The sequence below is a fragment of the Chrysochloris asiatica genome, unplaced genomic scaffold (assembly GCF_000296735.1).
Source record: "Chrysochloris asiatica unplaced genomic scaffold, ChrAsi1.0 scaffold00081, whole genome shotgun sequence".
In the NCBI taxonomy this organism is placed as follows: Eukaryota; Metazoa; Chordata; class Mammalia; order Afrosoricida; family Chrysochloridae; genus Chrysochloris; species Chrysochloris asiatica.
Window position 1 is genome coordinate 8,388,611 of NW_006408599.1, and position 19,797 is coordinate 8,408,407.

The following is a 19,797-nucleotide window of genomic DNA, read 5'->3' on the forward strand; positions in this document are numbered from 1 at the left end:
GTTGCTAAGTGAATAACCTAAAAGTCACACAGCTTGTAAGGGTGAAATCATGTCTCCTCAGTTGTAAGGTCCTGACATTAAACCAGTAGACTGAACAACCTCATGTCTGACTTCTTTCTCCTCTGACTCTTAATACCATGACTGGCATCTGGTAAACATTCTGTGCAAAAGGGGGCATCAAAAAGTTTGTGAAAAAATCCACTATCTATATCCATTTCATTTTCCCACAAAATTTTTTAAAGTCTCCGCAAATGTTTGTAGACAGTGAGATCAGGAGATGGGTGGGGATGTTGTATGTACAAGTCAGTGTTCCTAACCTGCAGTGCCAGCAGCAAGACACATCTGCCCAGTAAAATCAGGGAGAAAGTAGCTGTTTTTCTTTCTATTCACTCACAGGAAGCAGCTTTGTTGTAAGTGAAGGAAGCTACCTGGACATCTCTGATTGGTTAAACCCGGCCAAGTTGTCCCTGTATTACCAAATCAACGCCACCTCCCCATGGGTGAGGGACCTCTGTGGACAGAGGACGACAGATGCCTGTGAGCAACTTTGCGACCCAGAGACTGGTGAGCTATGGGGGTGGGCTGGAGGGAGAAGGTGTGGGCTGAAGGGTGCTTATGATCATAGATTCTGAGCAATCAATCAACAAGACCTGGTTACCCAGGGGGCGTGCTAGAAAAGAAACCAGGGGTTTTATGTTGAGCTCCATCAATCCAATATGTTTCCTGAAGAGGGAGGAAATGCTTCGAGAACAGACTCAGAAGGGACCACAATGAGTATCTAGTCCAATTCCAGCAAAGCAAATTCTCTGATGTGCCTGAGTTCAGATTCTGCCTCTGCCTCTGCCTCTTTCTTGCTGGGACTTCTGTTACAAGACAAGACATTCTTTGTCTCTGAATACCAGTTTACTCCTATGTAACTTGAGAATGAAAGTAGCATCTATGCCCACAGGCCTGTTAGAATTAAATGAAATAATGTATAGAAAGCTTTTAGCACATTAACTTATTCCATCATTCAACAAATATTGATAGCGTGTCAGACATTTGTCTAAGCTGTTGTTAAATGCTGCCTAGTCGGGTCCAACTCAGCAACACTGTGGAGGGTTTCTGAGGCTTTAAATCTTCACCAGAGCAGAAAATCTCATTTTTCTCCTGTGGAGGGGCTGGCAGGTCAAACCACCTTGTGGTTTGTAGTCCAGTGCTTATCATATGGAGCCACCATGCTCACTTTTTGGGCTCAGTGAGAAAATAGTTCCTGGTGCTACAGTATAGGAGAAGCACCAGACTGTAAAGTCAGTAGATCAAACTCACTAGCTGCTCCTCGGAAACCCTATACAGGGTTACTATGAGTCAGAACCAACTCAGTGGTGGTGACTCAATGGCACTTAGCAACAACAACAATGAAAAAAGTTTGCTTTCAAGTACGGTAGATGCATAAGTAAATGTGCTTTATCTAATACTGTTGCCAATAGTCTTATGAAACTAAATTAAAATGAAAAGAATTTTAAAATGGGATAAAAATTTAAAATGATGTTTCATCATTACACTAGCCTCATAGTAAGTTCTCCTTAGCCACATGTGGCTAGTGGCCACCTTAGCTACAGAGGCAGCATCATTATGCAGAATTTCTACTGATGCAGAAAGTGGTAGACAGGGCTACATCAGACAAATATACATATTATCCCATTGATAATCTATGCTGGGGGAAAAGGAATAATGCAAAGACAAAACATAAACAGTGCTGGGTGAATGAAGGTAGCTTTGCTTCTCTAAGAAGACTGCATTTGAGCAGATACTTGAAGGAAGTGATGGAGGGATAATGTTGTAGGCAGAGGGAACAGCAAGAGCCGGCAGCTAGCCAATGGAGCACACGAACCTTTCATTTGTTCATCTGGGAGACCAGCATGGCTGCAGCAGGCAGAAGCTAGGAAGAGGAGGTGAAATCAGAGAATTGTTATGATGGGGAAGAGGGTATCATCGGTGGCATACTGAGAGCTTTGAATTTTACTGTGAGTGAGAGAGGAGGCCATTGAAAGGTTCTGATCAAAAGAATCAACTACATGATCTGGCTTATATCTTAAAAGGACCACTTAGCTACTGTGTGGTGACTCATTTTAGGGGGAGTTCGGGAGAAAGATGAGGCTTTCTGCTCCCGTAAAGATTTACAGCCTCGGAAACCCTGTACAGGGTCGCTCTGAGTCAGAACCGACTCCACAGCACATAACAACAACAACAAGGACCCTTTTACTTTAATTTAGGCAAGAGTTGAGAACCACAGTGGTAAGAAGAGAAAATGGTGATAAATGGTTAGATTCTACATATATTTTGAATGTAGATTTGTCGTGATTTGTTATAGCGTGTAGGATGTGAGAAGCTGTGGAGATCAAGGATGATCCCAAATTAACTGGGTTGAACAACGGGACAAAGGGAGTTGTTTGCTGAGACGGGTATGCTGTGGGAAGGCCAGGTTGGTGTGATGGGGGTCAAGACTACTGTCTTGGGTATGATAAGTGAGATACTGACTGCACACAAAGATGAGATGGAGATCAGACATTGAGATCCATGAGTCGAATTAAAAAAAAAAAAGATCTTAGCTGGAGATAGATATCTGTGTCCACAACATGTAGATGATTTAAAGTCCTGAAACACAATCTTATTTATAAGAAAGCAGACCTCATTCTATTGTGCTTCACTTTATTGCACTTTGTAGACATTGCATTTTTAAAATAAATTGAACGTTGTGGCAATAGCATGTGCTATCTTTGAGTTTCTGTATCACCTTTTGGTGATTCTCACAATATTTAAAACCTTTTCATAGTGCAGTTGCACACTTAATAGATGACCCCACCCACTGTCCTTGAATCAAATCTGCCTTATCACTACCCTATAGGACAGAGTGGAGTCCTAGTGTGGTGCTGTGGGTTAATGTGCCAGACTGCAAAGCCATTTGAACTGCAAGGTAGGCGATACAAGCTTACCAACTAATCCTCAGAATCCCTATACAGGGTCGCTATGGGTCGAAACCTACTCAATGGCAGTTAACAACAACAACATAGGACAGAGTAGAACTGATACTTATGGCTTCCAAGACTGTACATTTTAAGAGGAGCCGACCATCTCATCTTGCTCCTGTGGAGCAGCTGTGGGTTTGAATTGCCAACTTTGTGGCTAACAGCCCAACAATTAGCCACTGTGCTTCCAGAGTTCCATTAATAGACTATAATATAATGTAAACATAATTTTAATACACAGTGAAAAAGTCAAAAGATTCCTGGTGACATTGTCATGATTGCAGTGACCTGGAACTGAACACACAATATCTTGTAAATATATGATATCCTACACATGAGTACAGCCCCATAAATGGTAGATACAGGCAGTCCCTGGTTATGGATTAGATTCCTTCCTGCCTGTGTCTTTAAGTTCAATTTGCAGGTAAGTTAGAACAGGTTGTTGCTGTTGTTATGTGCTGTGGAGTTGGTTCTGACTCATAGCGACCCTGTACAGGGTTTCCAAAGCTGTACATCTTTATGGAAACAGAAAGCCGCATCTTTCTCCCATAGAACAGCTGGTAGTTTCAAACAGTTATATACAGTTATTTTATAGCTTCACTTTAGTGAGACTAAAGAAAGATTCCCTGGTGCACACTGATTAAGAACTCAGCTACTAACCAGAAGGTCAGTGGTTCGAATCCTCTAGCTGCTTTACAGGAGAAAGATGTCACAGTCTGCTTCAGTAAAGAATTACAGAGTTGAAAATCCTATTGGGAAGTTCTACTATAAGTTTTACTATGAGTCAAGTCAAGTAGAGGGCAGTGGACTGAGTTTAGTGCAAGAGCTTGGAAGTCTTCACTAATTTAAAATTGCACATGCAGCAAGTGACGTTGATTGTGAAGAATTTGTTGCTACTAGGGGTTGATTTCAGCCATTTCAAAGTGAGGGCAGATTTATATAATATTAAAGGGTAAGTATGAGTTGTTTTCAAGTTGTACTTTTGTAACCAGTGTCCTAACTCTGGTACACTATGCTCTGATAGCATAGTGGTTACGAATCCTGCTGTGAACTGCAAGGTCAGCAGTTCGAACCTATCAGCTGTTCCATGGGAGAAAGATGAGGCTTTCTGCTCCCGTAAAGATTTACAGCCTCAGAAACCCTGTACAGGGTCACTATGAGTCGGAACCGACTCCGCAACACATTACCACCAACAACAGCCAGTGCCCTAACTGTATTACCACTCACAAATACAGAAATAGGAATCAAAAAGAGAAAGGGATTTGCCAAGGTCACAAATTAGAAATGGAAATGGAATTAGAACTCCTTGTTTCCTCTCTTTCCCGCCCTCTGCCCTTCCCACAGTGCTGTATACCCAGGAAATTAGCAGTTTCCTAGCTGAAAATTCACTAATTTAATTATCCTAAGACATCCTGGCTCACTTCTGTCCCCTCATCTTTTGCCTCTATTTGCCATTTACAGTCCCCTAAAGACCTTAGTTCGAAACTAACAGCTGTTCTGCAGGAGAAAGATGAGGCTTTCTGCTCCCGTAAAGATTTACAACCTCAGAAACCCTGTACAGGGTTGCTATGAGTCGGAACCGACTCCATAGCACATAACCACCACCACCAAAGGCCTCATGCCCTTCCATGCCTCTATCCCTTTCCCCAAGGCTGTGACCTCCACCTGAAATGCATTTATCCCAGCTGTACAGGGTCGCTATGGGTCGGAACCGACTCGAAGGCACTTAACAACAACAACAACAACTTAGAGTCGGGGGTTCATTTAAATTTTTTACTTTCAACTCATAGATAATTTCTTCTAGAGGCATCCCCAAAGCCTACCCCCAATTCCAGAGGGGTCATCCTCTGAGCTCTCATGGCCCTCTGCATTTTCATATGTCAAGTTTTTGAGGATGGATAGTTTAGGATGTAAAGTGTACGCCTTGTTCACCTCTGTATCTATAAATCTTAACATGCTACCTGACATATAATTAGTGCACAGAGAAGAAGAGGGTAAGAAGAAAAGAAGGGAGGGAGGGTGAGTAGGAATACATTTGCTTTGTCATGTTCTTTGAAACAATTTTTATGCCCAATTCTAGTCTCTTCTTCTATGTCCACTTACACATGTTCTCAGGTTAAATATTCTTCTTGTCCAGAGAAATTTGGCCACCAAGAACTGTGTAGTAGCCAGTCAGATGTCCTCTGTGATGACCTAGTTTCATTCCTCCATCTGGGTACATCTCTAGTAGTATCCCCCTTTGCATTCTCCAATGTGGTCACACTCACAGTTTTCCTCCAAACACCCCATGCAACATCTTACCTTCTGATTAGAGTCCAGACTCCCCCTCTACCTGAAATGCCTTTTACCTTTTAATTATCTTCCTTCCAAAGTTCTACTAAATTGGGCTTAATTGCCTCTCATTCCCTGTAGGTAGAATGAATGAATTCTGCAGCATTATAACGATTCTTTAATGACTAAAAAGCTGATTAAAACTAGCGTTATTGTTTGGAAACTTGTCTCTTCTGTCAATGTGTGAGCTCCTTAAAGCCAGGGGCTGTGTGTTATTCATCTCTGTATCCTTCCCACACTAGTGTCCAGAGAAACACCTTACTCATGTAAGCTACTCAAGGCAAAAAATGATGGAACTTGTCAATAGTTAATAACTACAAGTGGGAACATGAGATGCCTACATATATTTTTATGGGGCTTGACTAAGGCTCACTTTGTAGAAGTTGCCTTAATTTGTTAGAATCTATCCAAGCAACATTGTCTGAATTCCACAACTCTTAAATCTCTGTGTTAAGTGTTAAGGCATTTGCAGATAAAATGGACAACATTACTGTTTTCATGGATTTCACATTCTTACAAGTAAAAATAATTTTCACATATAAAGTTATTACAAAGTACACAGTATTGGACTGATCAATTCTGAGGCATTGACCAAATATCTCATGGCTGCAGAACAGGAGGTATTCTAGAAGTGGATTTCAGGAAGAGATGACCATTTTGTTAAGTTTTGTAGAAATGATAAGAAGTATGAATCGTAAGAGTGCTTCAGGCAGAGATATCTGCATGATCAACAATAACACACAAATACAAAACAAGCAAGAGGGAGACAGTGTGGAACGACTCCATAGTCCAAAGAATAGCATGGCTGAGTTGGCATCTGGAAGAGCTACTGGGCATGAAGTGGAGGCAGGGAGTGGGAAGCACTGAAGTTGTAAAGGTTAGATGGAGACATATTAGAATCTTAAGAATCTGAGATACCACCAAAGCATTTCAGGTGACTCTCTTAGCCACTGGAACAGGGAAATTGCCATCCACAGTTACCCACTTGTTTCTGGGAGTATTTCACTACTTGAGGAAATAACTTTCTTCCAAGCCTTCCATGAGTATTTAGAATTTAAGGGCAGTTATGGAAAAACTGAACTCTCAACTCCTGTACATTTTCCAGGTCTTAGATCTCTGAAAAATGGCTTGTCTTTGCTTAAACAAACCCCTCTTGTGGGTTGACATCTAGGTGACTGAACAGTGTCATGGAGTAAAAGTATTGGTCATCAAGCCGTAGAGCTTTCATGGAATGTGCCTATAAGAAGGATGATTCCTCCCATGTGACCAAGTAAGAGGAAGAGTGGGAAAGAGTTTGCTGCTTGTCTGGAAGCATGGATAAACCTGTCTAAGGTTTCCTGGTTTTGAGTCACAACCAAGCTCAGGTGTCTTTTCCTAGGGATTTTTGCAGTTAGTTCCAACTACAGGGGTGGCTATGGAATAGGATCTATGGACTCAAGAGAGTTGATTGTTAGCATATCTTCCCAACTCTATCTACCTCCCCATGATGTCACATTGTGAGCTTGAAAGCTGGCAATGATGAGAACATATACACCAATAAAATTAGTGAATGATACAAATCAAGATTTATCTCCTTTAGAAAGCTAGTGCATTACTGATTGGATGTTATGAAAACAAACCAGTTAAGGACCAAAGTGAAGAAGGACTTGGTTAAACCTGGAAATATCACCAGAAGGTTGTTCTATGTTCCTTTCCAGAATAGACCACTATTAATGCATTTCCTTGAGGCTAAGAAGGACTATAATTGCAATGGTCCCATATAACACAGTAAGTACTAAACAATTCAAGTGATTAGGCCTTGACTCTCAAGAATGTCATCATGGTCAATGTCTTCATGGTTAAATAGCTTTACTAAAGTTCTACACATCTCTGACATCTTGCTAATTTCTATACAGAAAACCTTTACCAATGTGTATGGGGCAAGTGACAATTCTTTATAAATATATATAAATGTATGGAGCCCTGGTGTGGTGCTGTGGGTTAATGTAATGTGCTGGACTGTAAGTTCTGCGGCAGTTCAAGCTCATGAGCTGCTCCTCAGAAACCCTATACAGGGTCGCTATGGGTAGGAACCAACTTGACAGCACTCTACAACAACAATATATATATTCATTCAAATAGTTAATGAACTTGAATGAAATAGAATATGCTTTAGAGTTAGGCAGAACTGGGTTTAAATTTATGTTTCTCCATTTATTGTTTGTGAGCTTTTGGGCAGGTTATTTAACATCTTGCAACTCTTTATTTTTCTTTTTTTAAAATAGACACAAGCATGAGGATAGCAATTTGCAGAATTGCTTTGAGGATGAGATGAAAAATGAAATTTGAAATGCACTTATCACAGAACCTATTAAATGGTGGACACTCACTACATAGTTTCTACTCTTATTTTATAGTCAATTATCCAGTCCTTTATGTCTTCACTTATTAATTCAATAAATATTTCATAAAATGCCTTTAATTCAGCAAGGTTCAACTGCATTATATTGTGTGAAAAGAAAACACAATATAGTTTCTGCCCTCTAGGGTTTCCCCACCTGATGGATAAACTTACAACATATTGGACATTTCCTTAGGCCAGTTGCACTCAGTTCTTACATGACTTTTAAACTTGTACAGTGGAAAAAGTTATATATTCTCAATCCTCATTCCAGCTTGGCCACAAATGTACCACTTGACCTGGATATCACACGCCATGAACGTCAGAGTCCTCCTCTTTAATAAGGTGATGAATGAGAACATCATTTTAGGACAAGAAGGGCACAAATGAGGAGATTGACGACCAGCAAGGCTCAAAAGTTGGTGACCGTCACTCAGTGAATTAGAAGCAAGATACAAATTGCCACCCTAAATAATTCCTAAGATATTTCACTGTACAAAATTCATGTTTCTATGTCCGTTTAAACACTAATAACTTAGAACATAAGTATAATTGAAACAATTTGTAAATGGCATTTAAAGTAGATTGAATTTTCCTTTCACAATTGATGTGAACTCCAGTCGTGTTTGCCATCATATTCAGTTTATTTTCATGTCTTCAGCAGCCACTTTTCATTTGTAATAGGATATGAAATGAGAACATAGTGTGTACAGTTATGTCATAGAGCTGTCTTATAGTGCACTGAATAGTCCTAATGTTTATGGATTATTTCCATGACTTTATGAGCCCTGTGTTATTAAAATGTAAAAGGATCCCAGGACTTTATGGAGCTCTAAAGTCCAAGAATGCGCAGGATGGAAAACATCTCTGCCTTGAAGGAGACTGCAACATAGGAGGCTTATAGGGAATGTAGAACTGAATTGAGGAAGGGTGCCAATAAGATGTACAGTTTAATGGGTTGGGATCTGTCTAAAAAGAGCCAACTTGCTGGCAGATGAAAGATGATATATTTGCAGATGATGTTCTTAAAGACTGGGACTTGTTTTGTCTATTACTGTATCTCAGGGATGAAACATTTTCTGTATAAATATATATTTGCTAGGAAGAAAAGAAAGAGAGAGAAATGAGAGAAGGAATGGAGGGAAAGAGAAAGCCAGGTAGGGATTACAAAAAAAAAAACAAATTCCAGTCATTGAATCGTTAAAGCTTGGTGAATGGGTTGTTGTGGTTGGTAAGTGCCATTGAGCGGATTCTGATCAATAGTGACCCTGTATAGGGTTTCCAAAGTGTAGCTGGTGAGCTTGAACCACCAACCTTGCAGTTCAAACGACTTTACAGTCTGACGCATTAGCGCACAGCACCACACCACTAGAATGTTGATGTCTACTATCAGTAGGTGGATACGTCTCACAGTGCTGAAGAATGATAATCGATGTCCAGTATGTGTGTTCACTAAAGTCTTATTTGGTAAAGCTAATTTTCTTCTGAAAAATGTCTTTTCCTTTGAATGGGAATACCACTTATCTTTCTTGAACTCAAAGTAAGATCTCTCCTTTATGGTTTCAGGATTAGTCCATATCCAATTCTACTGTTATTCCCATGGACCTTAATTGGGGGACTCATACCTTCCATGAAATCAGCTGATCCGCATAGTCTACAACACTCTCTACCTCATCATTCCTTGATTCTGAATTTCACTAGAACCAGAATTAAAGCAAAGCTCACCTAAACCAAGTGTCAATTAACGAATGCCCTGTTACGTTTTAGTATTCAGACATACAAGGCAATGGAACCAAACATTTGAAAACTATTTCCAGCAAAGCCATTAAAACAACAACAGTGAGTCTAGATTTTTCTGCTTAAATTCCATGAAATGACACAATTCATCATAAAAACCCCATTTTCTCAGCAGATTGATCCATTTGATGCAGCTTCATTATCTGTAAATAGCAGATGGGAATGACTAAGCAAAAGTCAGATATGGTGGACTTTTGGTGAGTTATCAGGAGCTATTTGAATAGTGGTCTAATAACAATAATAGCGTCTACAACTTATTATTCACTTAACTGTGTACCAAGCACCATGCTGAGGTTTTATATAACCATTTCCATCATTATAAAAACCCTTTTAGGTAGTTATTATTATCTTCATTTTCCATAGAAGAAGCTGTGCTTTACAGTGAATGATTGACATTCACAAGGTCATGTAGTTACTAAGTATCACAGCTGGGATTTGGACCTAGACTGAAAGACAATTAATTGTTTTGATGAGTCAGTGTTGCAAAATTTTGCTTACATTGAAAAGAAAGGCATTCTTCCTTTGATACGTATTTGCTGAGAGTTTTCAGAAGTAGGCAGGAATCCTTTGGACAAATAATTCAAAGAACAAGTTGATTTGAAAACATGAAAGGACCCAATTGGATTGGGGACAGGGGAAGAGTGCAGAACTGAAGGGTGGATCTGTGGCAGCATGTATGAGTTGTAGAGAAACCATTTTATATCTCTGTTTGGGAGTCTTGCTATATTTGGTTTAAATGTGTTATAAAATGTTATGTTGTGGAAGAGGGTTAAGATCCTTTAAAAAAGGACAATCTGTGTTAAAGGTAAGTTCATAAAAATTTCAGAGAGCTTGAAGCGGCAAAAACTGAGGACAAGAGGTTTAGAATGGGCTATAAAAGAGATCATGAAACTTTCCTTATTGAGAACTTGATACCCCTAATAGTATAAGGAGTCCTGATGTGGTGTTGTAGGATAAGCACTGGACTGCTAACCACAAGGTTGGCAGCTCAAACTCAGGGTCACTATGGATCTGAACCACCTCCACTGTGCTTAACAACAACAATAGTACAAGGTGCCCTTTGCTCCTCAATGTGAAAGAGAGTGGATATGGGGGCATTAGCATCTCATTCTGAAAATTTGCATATAAGAAGGTAACCTGAAACATCTCTGAAGATTATCTTTTAGGTGCAGATGCCAAAAAGGAGGAGAGCTCTAGTTTTCAGGACCACGTTTTATTAGCAAGAATATACTTTGTTGTTAAGTGCCATTGAGTTGGTTCTGACTCACAGTGGCACTATATAGGTTTACAAGGAGTGGCTGGAGGTTTTGAACTAGCACATGGTGCATGTCCTATAATATTCCAAAACCTAAATCATCCCTAAAAGCTTTTTAACATTTTTCAAATCTTTATAGGAGTCCTGGGTGGCGCTGTCAGATAAGCACTGGACTGCTCACTGCTCAAATCCACCAGCAGCTCCTCGGAAACCCTATATAGGATGGCTAGGCGTCAGAACTGACTCAAGGACACTTCACAATAATTTTTTCTAAGTCTATGTGCTACAAATCTGATTGAAAGGCAACACTATGCCCAATTCTGACTTTGTACAATTTACCAAGAGGATGGAGAATGCTTCTTTATTTCTAGAAGGATAGACACCATATAGATAGGTATTTATACTAAATAAGAGGCAACATTTTGTGGCGGTTGAGAGCTTGGGGTATTAAAATCCCGGTCCTGCCTCTCAGGTCCTTCCTGCACTGCGTTGGGCACTCTGCTTACTACTCACCATGTGTCCATTTTTCTCACCTTTAAAGCAAAGAGTTGTTAAGAGGATTGAACTACATAAAGTATATTAAACACTTAGCACAATGCCTGGTACATAAAACTCAGTAATCATTGGCTATTAGGATCACCACTGGAATGTCAACCACAGGTTGGTGGCTCAAACCCAGCAGCTGGTCCTTGAAAACCCTATGTGTTGGAACTGACTCTGCGACACTTAACAACAACAACATAATTATAGTTTTGGACCAAAATATGGATTTAATGAAATAAATATGGTGGAATCAACCTCCTCCCCCCACAAAAAGTGTTACTATGAGCCTTAGCTGGCCATCTGGTGTGGCGCTGTGGATCATACTGGACTGAGAAACACAAGGTCAGCAGTTCAGACTTGCCAGATGCTTCACGGAAACCCTATCAGGGTTGCTATGAGTCAGAACCGACTCGATGGCACTTAAGAATGACAACATGAGCCTTAGCAGTCAAGGAGACTTCCTGGAAGAGTAGTGACTGGAATTAGATCATGAAGCAATAGTAGCGTAGTGGTTACGAATCGGGCTGCGAACCTTAAGGTCAGCGGTTCGAAACTACCAGCCGCTCTGCGGGAGAAAGATGAGGCTTTCTACTCCCGTAAAGATTTACACCCTCGGAAACCCTGTACAGGGTCGCTATGGGTCAGAACCGACTCGATGGCACTTAACAACAACAACAAAATACAGCTATTCTTCTCAATATGACAGCTATTAGCCATATGCGTTTATTTAAATTTACTTGTAAACTAGTCAAATTAACGTGGTGCTTTGGATTAATGCACTGCATTGTTGATTTGAACCACAAAGTCAGCAGTTCAAGCTCACCATTCTCTCCTTGGAAACCCTGTATAGGGTCGCTATGGGCCAGAACCAACTCAACAGCACATAACAACCACAACAACAAAACCACATGTGGCTACTGAATGCTTCAAATGTGGTGAATTTGACCCAGGAACTGTTTCTTAATTTAACTGTTGTTGTTATGTGCCGTCAAGTCAGTTCTGACCCACAACAACTATGTATAGCATTTCCGAGGAGCTTGAACCATCAATCTTTCAGTTTAAACCAACTTGGCAGTCCAGCACATTATCCCACAGCGCCACACCAGGACTCCGTATGTGACTAGAGACTATTATATTAGACAGCACAGGTGTAAAGTTTGTCATCTCAGCAAGTTCTAGTAGACAGTGTTGTGATAGAGAATTGTTGTCGTTGTTAAGGGCTGTTGAATGAGTTCCAACCCATAGTTACCCTGTATAGAGTTCCCAAGGAGCAACTCATGAGCTTGAGCCATCCACCTGGCAGTTCAAACCAACTTTGCAGCCCAGCACACTAATGCACAGTACCACAAATAAACAAAATAAAAGTTATTTATTGAAAATATTTATTTACTAACAATAATAAGCTGTGTACTGTGCTATAAAAGGAGCTCTGGTAGCGTAGTGGTTATGAATCGGGTTGCTAACCTCAGGGTCAGCAGTTCAAAACTATCAGTGGTTCCGTGAGAGAAAGAGAAGGCTTTCTGTTCCCGTAAAGATTTAAAGCCTCGGACACCCTATGCAGGATCTCTATGAGTTGGAACCGACTCCACGGTACCTAACCACCACCACCACCACTATACAGTAAACAGGAAACTCATCAGGAAGCAAAACAGACTCACTGTCTGGCCCAAAAGAGTTTATATAATATTGTTGTTGTTAAGTACCATGGAGTCAGTTCCGACTCATAGTGACCCTGCACAGGATTTCCAAGGCTGTAAATCTTAACGGGATCAGAACGCCTCATCTTTCTCCCGCGGAACAGCTTATACTTTCGAACTGCAGACTTTCAGGTTATCAGCCCAATTCGTAACCACTACACTGCCAGAGCTCTTTATATAGTGTTGTTGTTAAATGCTGTCGAGTTGATTCCGACCCAAAGCGACCCTGCAAAGGGTTTCCAAGGAGCAGCTGGTGAGCTTGAACCACAGACCTTGCAGTTCAAACGACTGCAGTCTGACGCATTAGCTCACAGCGCCACACCAGTTTGTAGAGGTCAACAAATTACGATCCACAAGCCAACTACTGCTTTTTGTAAATAAAGTTGGCATTGCCACACAGCTGTGCTCATTAGATTACATATTGTCTCTGACTATTTTCATACTGAAATGGACGTTGAGCAGACATGGCAAAGTTCCTATGGTCTGCAAACCCTAAAACTTTTACTCTCAGGCTTTTAACAGAAGTTTCTTTACCCCTAGTCTGATTTAATGCTTTGATATGCAAGTTGAAAGACTGGTTTTGCTACTCATTCATTCATATATGCATTTGCTCATTTAACATTCAGTAGGTATGGAGCCAAGGAACTCTGGTAGTGTAGTGGTTATGAATTGGGCTGTGAACCTCAAGGTTAGCAATTTGAAACTACCAGCTTTTCCATGGGAGAAAGATGAGGCTTTCTGCTCCCATAAAGATTTATAGCCTCGGAAACCCTATACAGGGTTGCTATGGGTCGTAATCGACTCAACAGCACATAACAACAACAACAACAGGTATTGAGCAAGAACTCAGAGTAGGCTGTCAGATACTGATATAATGAACAGAACAGACAAAAATCTCTGACATTATTAAACTCACATTCTAGTGGGACAGAAAGGGGAAAACAATTAAAATACAAGGAGGAATCAATAAATAGAATTTCATGTTAGAAGATGACAAGTGCTATGAAAAATAATGCAGGGATGGAGAGCTATAGATGCTCAGGTCAGGGGTAGCTGCATTTAAGCCTGCTCATCAGGGAAACCATCATTGAAAAAGTGAGGGAGCAAATGCATGTTTTGTGCATTGCTGGAGGAAAGGAGAATGGTCAGTACAAAGGCTCTGAATGGGACTGTGCCTCATATATATAAGGAAGCACTTGGAGGACAATGCAGCTGAACTGCACTGGGTAACAGGAGGATGACAGAAGATGGGGTCAGAAAGAAGTTAGAGGACCAGAGCCCATGGAATTTAGTAGAGCATCGTAAGAACATTAACTTTTACCTGAACATAACAGGGAGCCACTGGAGGATTCTGAGCAGATGGGTGATGCCATCTGACTTACATTTTAACCAGCTCACTTTGGTTGCTGCACTGAGAAAATTTTGCAGGAACAGTGGCAAGTACGGTAGCAGGGAAGCCAGTTAGAAGACAGATGTAATCATCCAACAGAGATACTGGAGACTTGAGCCGGAGTGATACCAGAGAGAGTGAAGAGAAGTGGTTGGAATCCAGATACTGCATTTCATCCTTTCCAGTTATTTACTGAGCCAGATGTTGTACTCAAAATGGGGATAATAAGCAAAAGAAGCTGCATGCTTTTGCCCCTTGGAACTTCCTGTGTGGTCAGTTGGTTTCAGATTTTGACATAAGAGATGAGGACTTTGTTTGCCATATTGCCCACTTATGTGAGCGCCAGGTTATTTTCACACTGTCCCTCCAGGTACCCAGAGGATGAAGACACTGATGACCTAAAACAGGAGGTGAAAAGAGCGAGTAAAATAATATGCATATTTAAAAAAAAATACACTAGTGAGTGGAATATGGCTTTGCTAAATATCTATTTCATGATCCTAGAGTAAGTCAAACAGGGTGGGAACAAGAGTGAAACCCACCAACCCTATACTTGCCCCTTTCAATTTTGCACTCTATGCACCTCATTTATCTTGCCCTATGCCTAGCTGTGCTGCCAAATCAGAAATTCTCTGGGAATCTCTAGCTTATCAAGGTGTGTGGTCTCTTTGGGCAAGTAAAAATATTAATTCATGTCAGCTGCCTCTCCAACCCTCCTTCCTTACAAGCCTTCAGAGATTCTCCTAGCTGTGACAAATGGAAGTCATAGAACAAAGAGTTTCGGAGTTGGAAGGGAACCCATGTAGATAACTTCGTACAACTCCTTCATTCTACATCGGAAGAGACTGAAGTTCAGAGGTCAGAGTTTTGTCCAGATCACTTAGTAAGTCAGTGGTAGAACAGAGGTCTCCAGACCTCCATTCCAGTGCTTGGTTGGACTACCTCTTGAGAATGCCTGAAACGGGCAAATTATTGTATCCATGGAATGTAGACCTTCAGTTGCCACCTGAGTCACTGCCTTCAGGAATCTTTTATGAAGTGTGAAGGAGATATTAGCTCTGGCCATGTTTCTGCTTGTTCTGCAAGGTTGGACCAGGTATACTCATTCATGCAAATAAAGGTTTCTATGCAGGGCATCTGGGGCAAAGCCTCCACTAACGTTTCCTTTCACAACATTGACTGAGCACCAAGATTGAGTGAGTCCATAGGGACAGAAGCAGCAGAGACACAGCCACCCAGCAAGGAGCTTATTGTCAAGTTGTGTTCATGGTGGGCAGTCAGCAAAATGAGAAGAGTGTAGCCACTGAAGCCAGACAGAGTTGAGTTAAAATCTTGGCTGTGTTCCTCACAGAGGGAGGATTTTTAACAAATCGCCCCTAAGTCTCCATTTTCTGTTCTTTAAAATAAGAGAGAACACTATTCACCTTCACTAGGTTGTTGTGAAGATTATAATCAGTACAAAGGACCTGCTATATTATTTGGTGCATACAAGCATTCAACAAATGGGAATTATTAAATCAGGGGCAAAAAGACCCCCTGAGTGTTGGCAACGCTTAACCTTCCTGATGAAAGGGAAGGCACAATAGCAGGTTTATGTGTAGAAGGGACCTCACAAAACCATTGAAAACACAGCACTTTGCTGGAGCCCTCACCTTTAAAGTCTGGCTATTTGGATACCATTTGTAGGAAGCCAGCCCATTGCATCCCCAGGTCTCACTTTTCCCACACAACTAAAGGCAATTTTCCTTTCAATGTTCATAATTAAAGACTTTCAAAGAGCAGGAGTATATATGCGTCCCAGCTTTTTGATTATAGTATTGAATGATCTCTTAATTAAAACTTCTCTAGATGGATTTCTAAGAAAGTCCTGGTGAGGCAATGGTTAAGCACTTAGCTGCTAACTAAAAGCTCTGCAGTTTGAACCTATCAGCCCCTCAGCTGGAGAAAAGACCCAGCAATCTGATCCCATAAAGATTTGTAGGTTAGGAAACCCCCTGGGACAGTTCTGCTCTGGCCTTTCATGTCGCTCTGTGTCTCAATGACTCAACCACAGTGGATTGGGTTGGGTTGGGTTTGGGATTATAGAGTTGATGACACACAACAACACCATTTCTAACAGGATTTCTAACAGTCAACAGGGTATCCAAGAGGGCTTCAAAAAGTTTGTGGAAAAGTGTAACGAAAGAAAAGGAAAATTGTCCATGAAGTTTTTATAGCATCCTTGTATGCATTCGGCAAGGGGCATCTGCCTTGTATGCTGGTCACTTTGAGACTTCCAGAGAACAGATGATTCCGGAATGCATGAAGCCCCACAGGATTCAGGTCAGATAAAATGTGAATAACCTGCTGCTTGCCGCAATCTCTCATATTGTCCAGAGGATGGTCATTCACAGAGGATTCTGACTCCCTACCTAGTGCAGGCCGCTTTGACATGCATTGCTTCATTTTAAGAATTCACTGCAATTCTCCATCATATACCAGTAAATGTACTGTAAGCTGTTTTGTGAACGTAGGGGATTCTTAGTAATGGGAACCTGTGCTGTTCTGCAATTAGATCCTTGCCAGAAAGTCAGGGTTACCTGGGGTAGGAGGCTGTGGTGTGGGTGTATGTGAGAAGGACACAGAGGATAGAGAAGAGAGGGGAGGGAGAGGAAAGAAGGAACATGAGAGAAGTCAAGAACAAAATGTAGATGGGAAGGTGGACTGGAATTAAAAGTAAATGAATGCATGCCGGGCTCTATAGAGGCCTGGGAGACAACAGTAAAGCTTTAGGTTACTAACTGAAAGGTTAGCAGTTTGAACCCACCCAGTGGCTCCACAGTAGTAGTCTTGTCCCATAAAAATTACAGCCTAGAAAACCGCATGGGACAGTTCTATTCTGCCACATGGGGTAGCTGTGAGTCAAAAATCAACTCAATGACACACAACAAGATTAAAAACCATACGTATTTACTTTTTATACCAACCCTTTGAAGTAAACAGGTTTTTGTTTCTTCTTTATGCATGAGGGAATGAAGATGGATCTGGGATTCCTACTCTAAACACAAGCTCTTTCCTCTGCAGAGAGCTTCAAGGGAAAGGGAGACAGAAACAGCGAAGAATACAGAGATAGAAACAAAGAGAAGCGAGAAACTGATACCGCTACAGAAACAACATATATGGATAAATAGAGAGATAGAGATGTGGGCCTGTTGGGTGGGTGCACAGGACAGAAGAGGGGGAAAAAGGAAAATGAATATGAACATAATTAGGAATGTGGTTAGCCAAGTGAAAATTGCTTGGGTTCAGCTGAGCTTACACATTTTGTAAAATGGTATAATATTCCAGATGGAAGGGCCTAGGAATGACAGCTTTTTAATTTCCCTGGGAAGCTGGCATGACACTGACCATCTGCCTGTATCAGGGTCCAAGGTCACTCTGAGGAAGGACCCCTCTGAAACACAGTGCAGATATTCACATTCTATCCAGAAGTTCTCCTTTATCCCAAATTTATGACTAGATCCAAGCAAAGACTCCACCCTTCTCTGACAGCCACCCTTGAGTCTCTGGACCCTCTTGCTTTATGCCATCAATAACATGGGCAGGACAGACAGATAAGGCTGGCCTATTGTATACAGAGTACAGATCTGTTAAATCATTAATTTTTTGCTTTGATTTTATAAATAAATTTTGATTTTAAACACACGTAGTTAGCTGAAGCTTGGGAAGGTAGAAAAACTTCAGTGAATCTCTTTTTGTGGACTGAAGAATCCTTTTGCAGAACGAGTAATTACCCCTTGCTTAATTTATTTTGCATATTTCAGTGTGGTGTTTCAGGTTTTGTTCCAGCAAAAAACAACTCCATTATTAATCATCATGGGCTTTGAATACTTTAAGTATATACTTGATGCTCACAGCGTTCTTGTGAACAGGAGTGGGACAGAGCGTATGTTCCTTGTCTTCTAGATTAGAAGGATGAGGCTCAGAAAGAAAAAGTGTCAGGAACAATGTCAGTGTTGGGTAACTCAAGGGAAAACAGAGCTCCAGTGTCGTATGGTATTGATAACCACAACACCTTAGCTCAGCCTACATTCCTTTAAAGTTTCAAGAGAGGTCTGCCAGATGGCCATGGAGGGTCATCAAGGTGGCTTATCATGAGTGACACACGGTTTATGCTGAACTCCTTTGTGCTACACAGTGTGAGGGCTAAAGGGGCTTCAGGCTCCAGTGCCTAGCAGACCTGGGTCCACATTCCTGACCCTGTCACTTCCCTGCTATGTGAACTAGGGCTAGTCATTCAACTCCTGGGAGTTTCTGTTTCTTCACTTGTGAATCAACACATTAGCACCTGATTCTCAGAGCAGTTGAGAGGCCCTAGTGATGCTATGTGCTAACCAAAAGGTTGGCAGTTTAAACCCACCAACAATTCTGTGGGAGAAAGATGAGGCTGTCCTATAATGTAAAGATTCAGAGTCTCAGAAAGCCTGTATAGAATCACTATGAATCAGAATCAACTCAATGGCTGGGATTTTGGTTTTTGGTTGTCCCAGAGCAGTTGGCCAGATTAAATGGGAAATAGTGGAACAAAACCAGCATGCTTAACATATCCCACAAGCATCTCTAGTCTTTCCCACTACCAAGGTGCCTAGTATAAGAGCCATGGTTAAGACATAACATGAAGACAACTAGCTTTCTAATAAAAATCACAAGAGTAGCAGGAGATATTTATGGACTCATACACTGGGAATCATGGAGTCCTGGTGGTATGGTGCTGTGGGCTAATGCATCAGACTGCAAAGCCATTTGAACTGCAAGGTCGGCGGTTCAAGCTCACCAGCTGTTCCTTGGAAACCCTATACATGGTCGCTATATGTCAGAACTGACTCGACAGCACTTAACAACAACAACAACAACTGGTAGCATAGTGGTTACAAATTGGGCTGTGGACCACAAGGTCAGCAGTTCTAAACTACCAGCTGTTCCACGGGAGAAAGATGAGACTTTCTGCTCCCATAAAGATTGCCAGCCTTGGAAACCCTGTACAGGGTCGCTATGAGTCAGAACCAACTCCACAGAACATAACCACCATCAACCACATAGGGAATCATGGAATTCTGGTATGGCACTGCAAGTCCATTTGAACTGCAAGGTCGGCAGTTCAAGCTCACCAGCTGCTCCTTGGAAACCCTATACAGGGTCGCTATGGGTCACAACCGACTCAATGGCACTTCACAACAACAACAACACTGGGAATCAGGCCCTCATCACATTATTCAATGAGAAGGGCAGGTATGATTAATTTCCTATTAGAAATAAAGAAACTGAGTCTTAGCCAAAGACCAGGGATTTTACAATGTCACAGGCGCTATTAGATGACAATTGCAGAGTTTAACCCTTGTTCTGACTCCAGCATCTAT

The 19,797-nt window shown here is 41.3% G+C and overlaps 1 protein-coding gene across 3 annotated transcripts in view; it reads left to right on the top strand.

Annotated features, from left to right (window-relative positions):
* The window catches only part of ASTN2 (astrotactin 2), a 1,331,668-nt gene that overhangs the window by 570,227 nt on the left and 741,644 nt on the right, over positions 1-19,797 (top strand). For all 3 annotated transcript variants that reach the window (XM_006865679.1, XM_006865678.1, XM_006865680.1), the window contains one exon: positions 397-564. In XM_006865679.1, the coding sequence (XP_006865741.1) occupies positions 397-564 (168 nt within the window). The remainder of the gene's footprint in view (positions 1-396; positions 565-19,797) is intronic.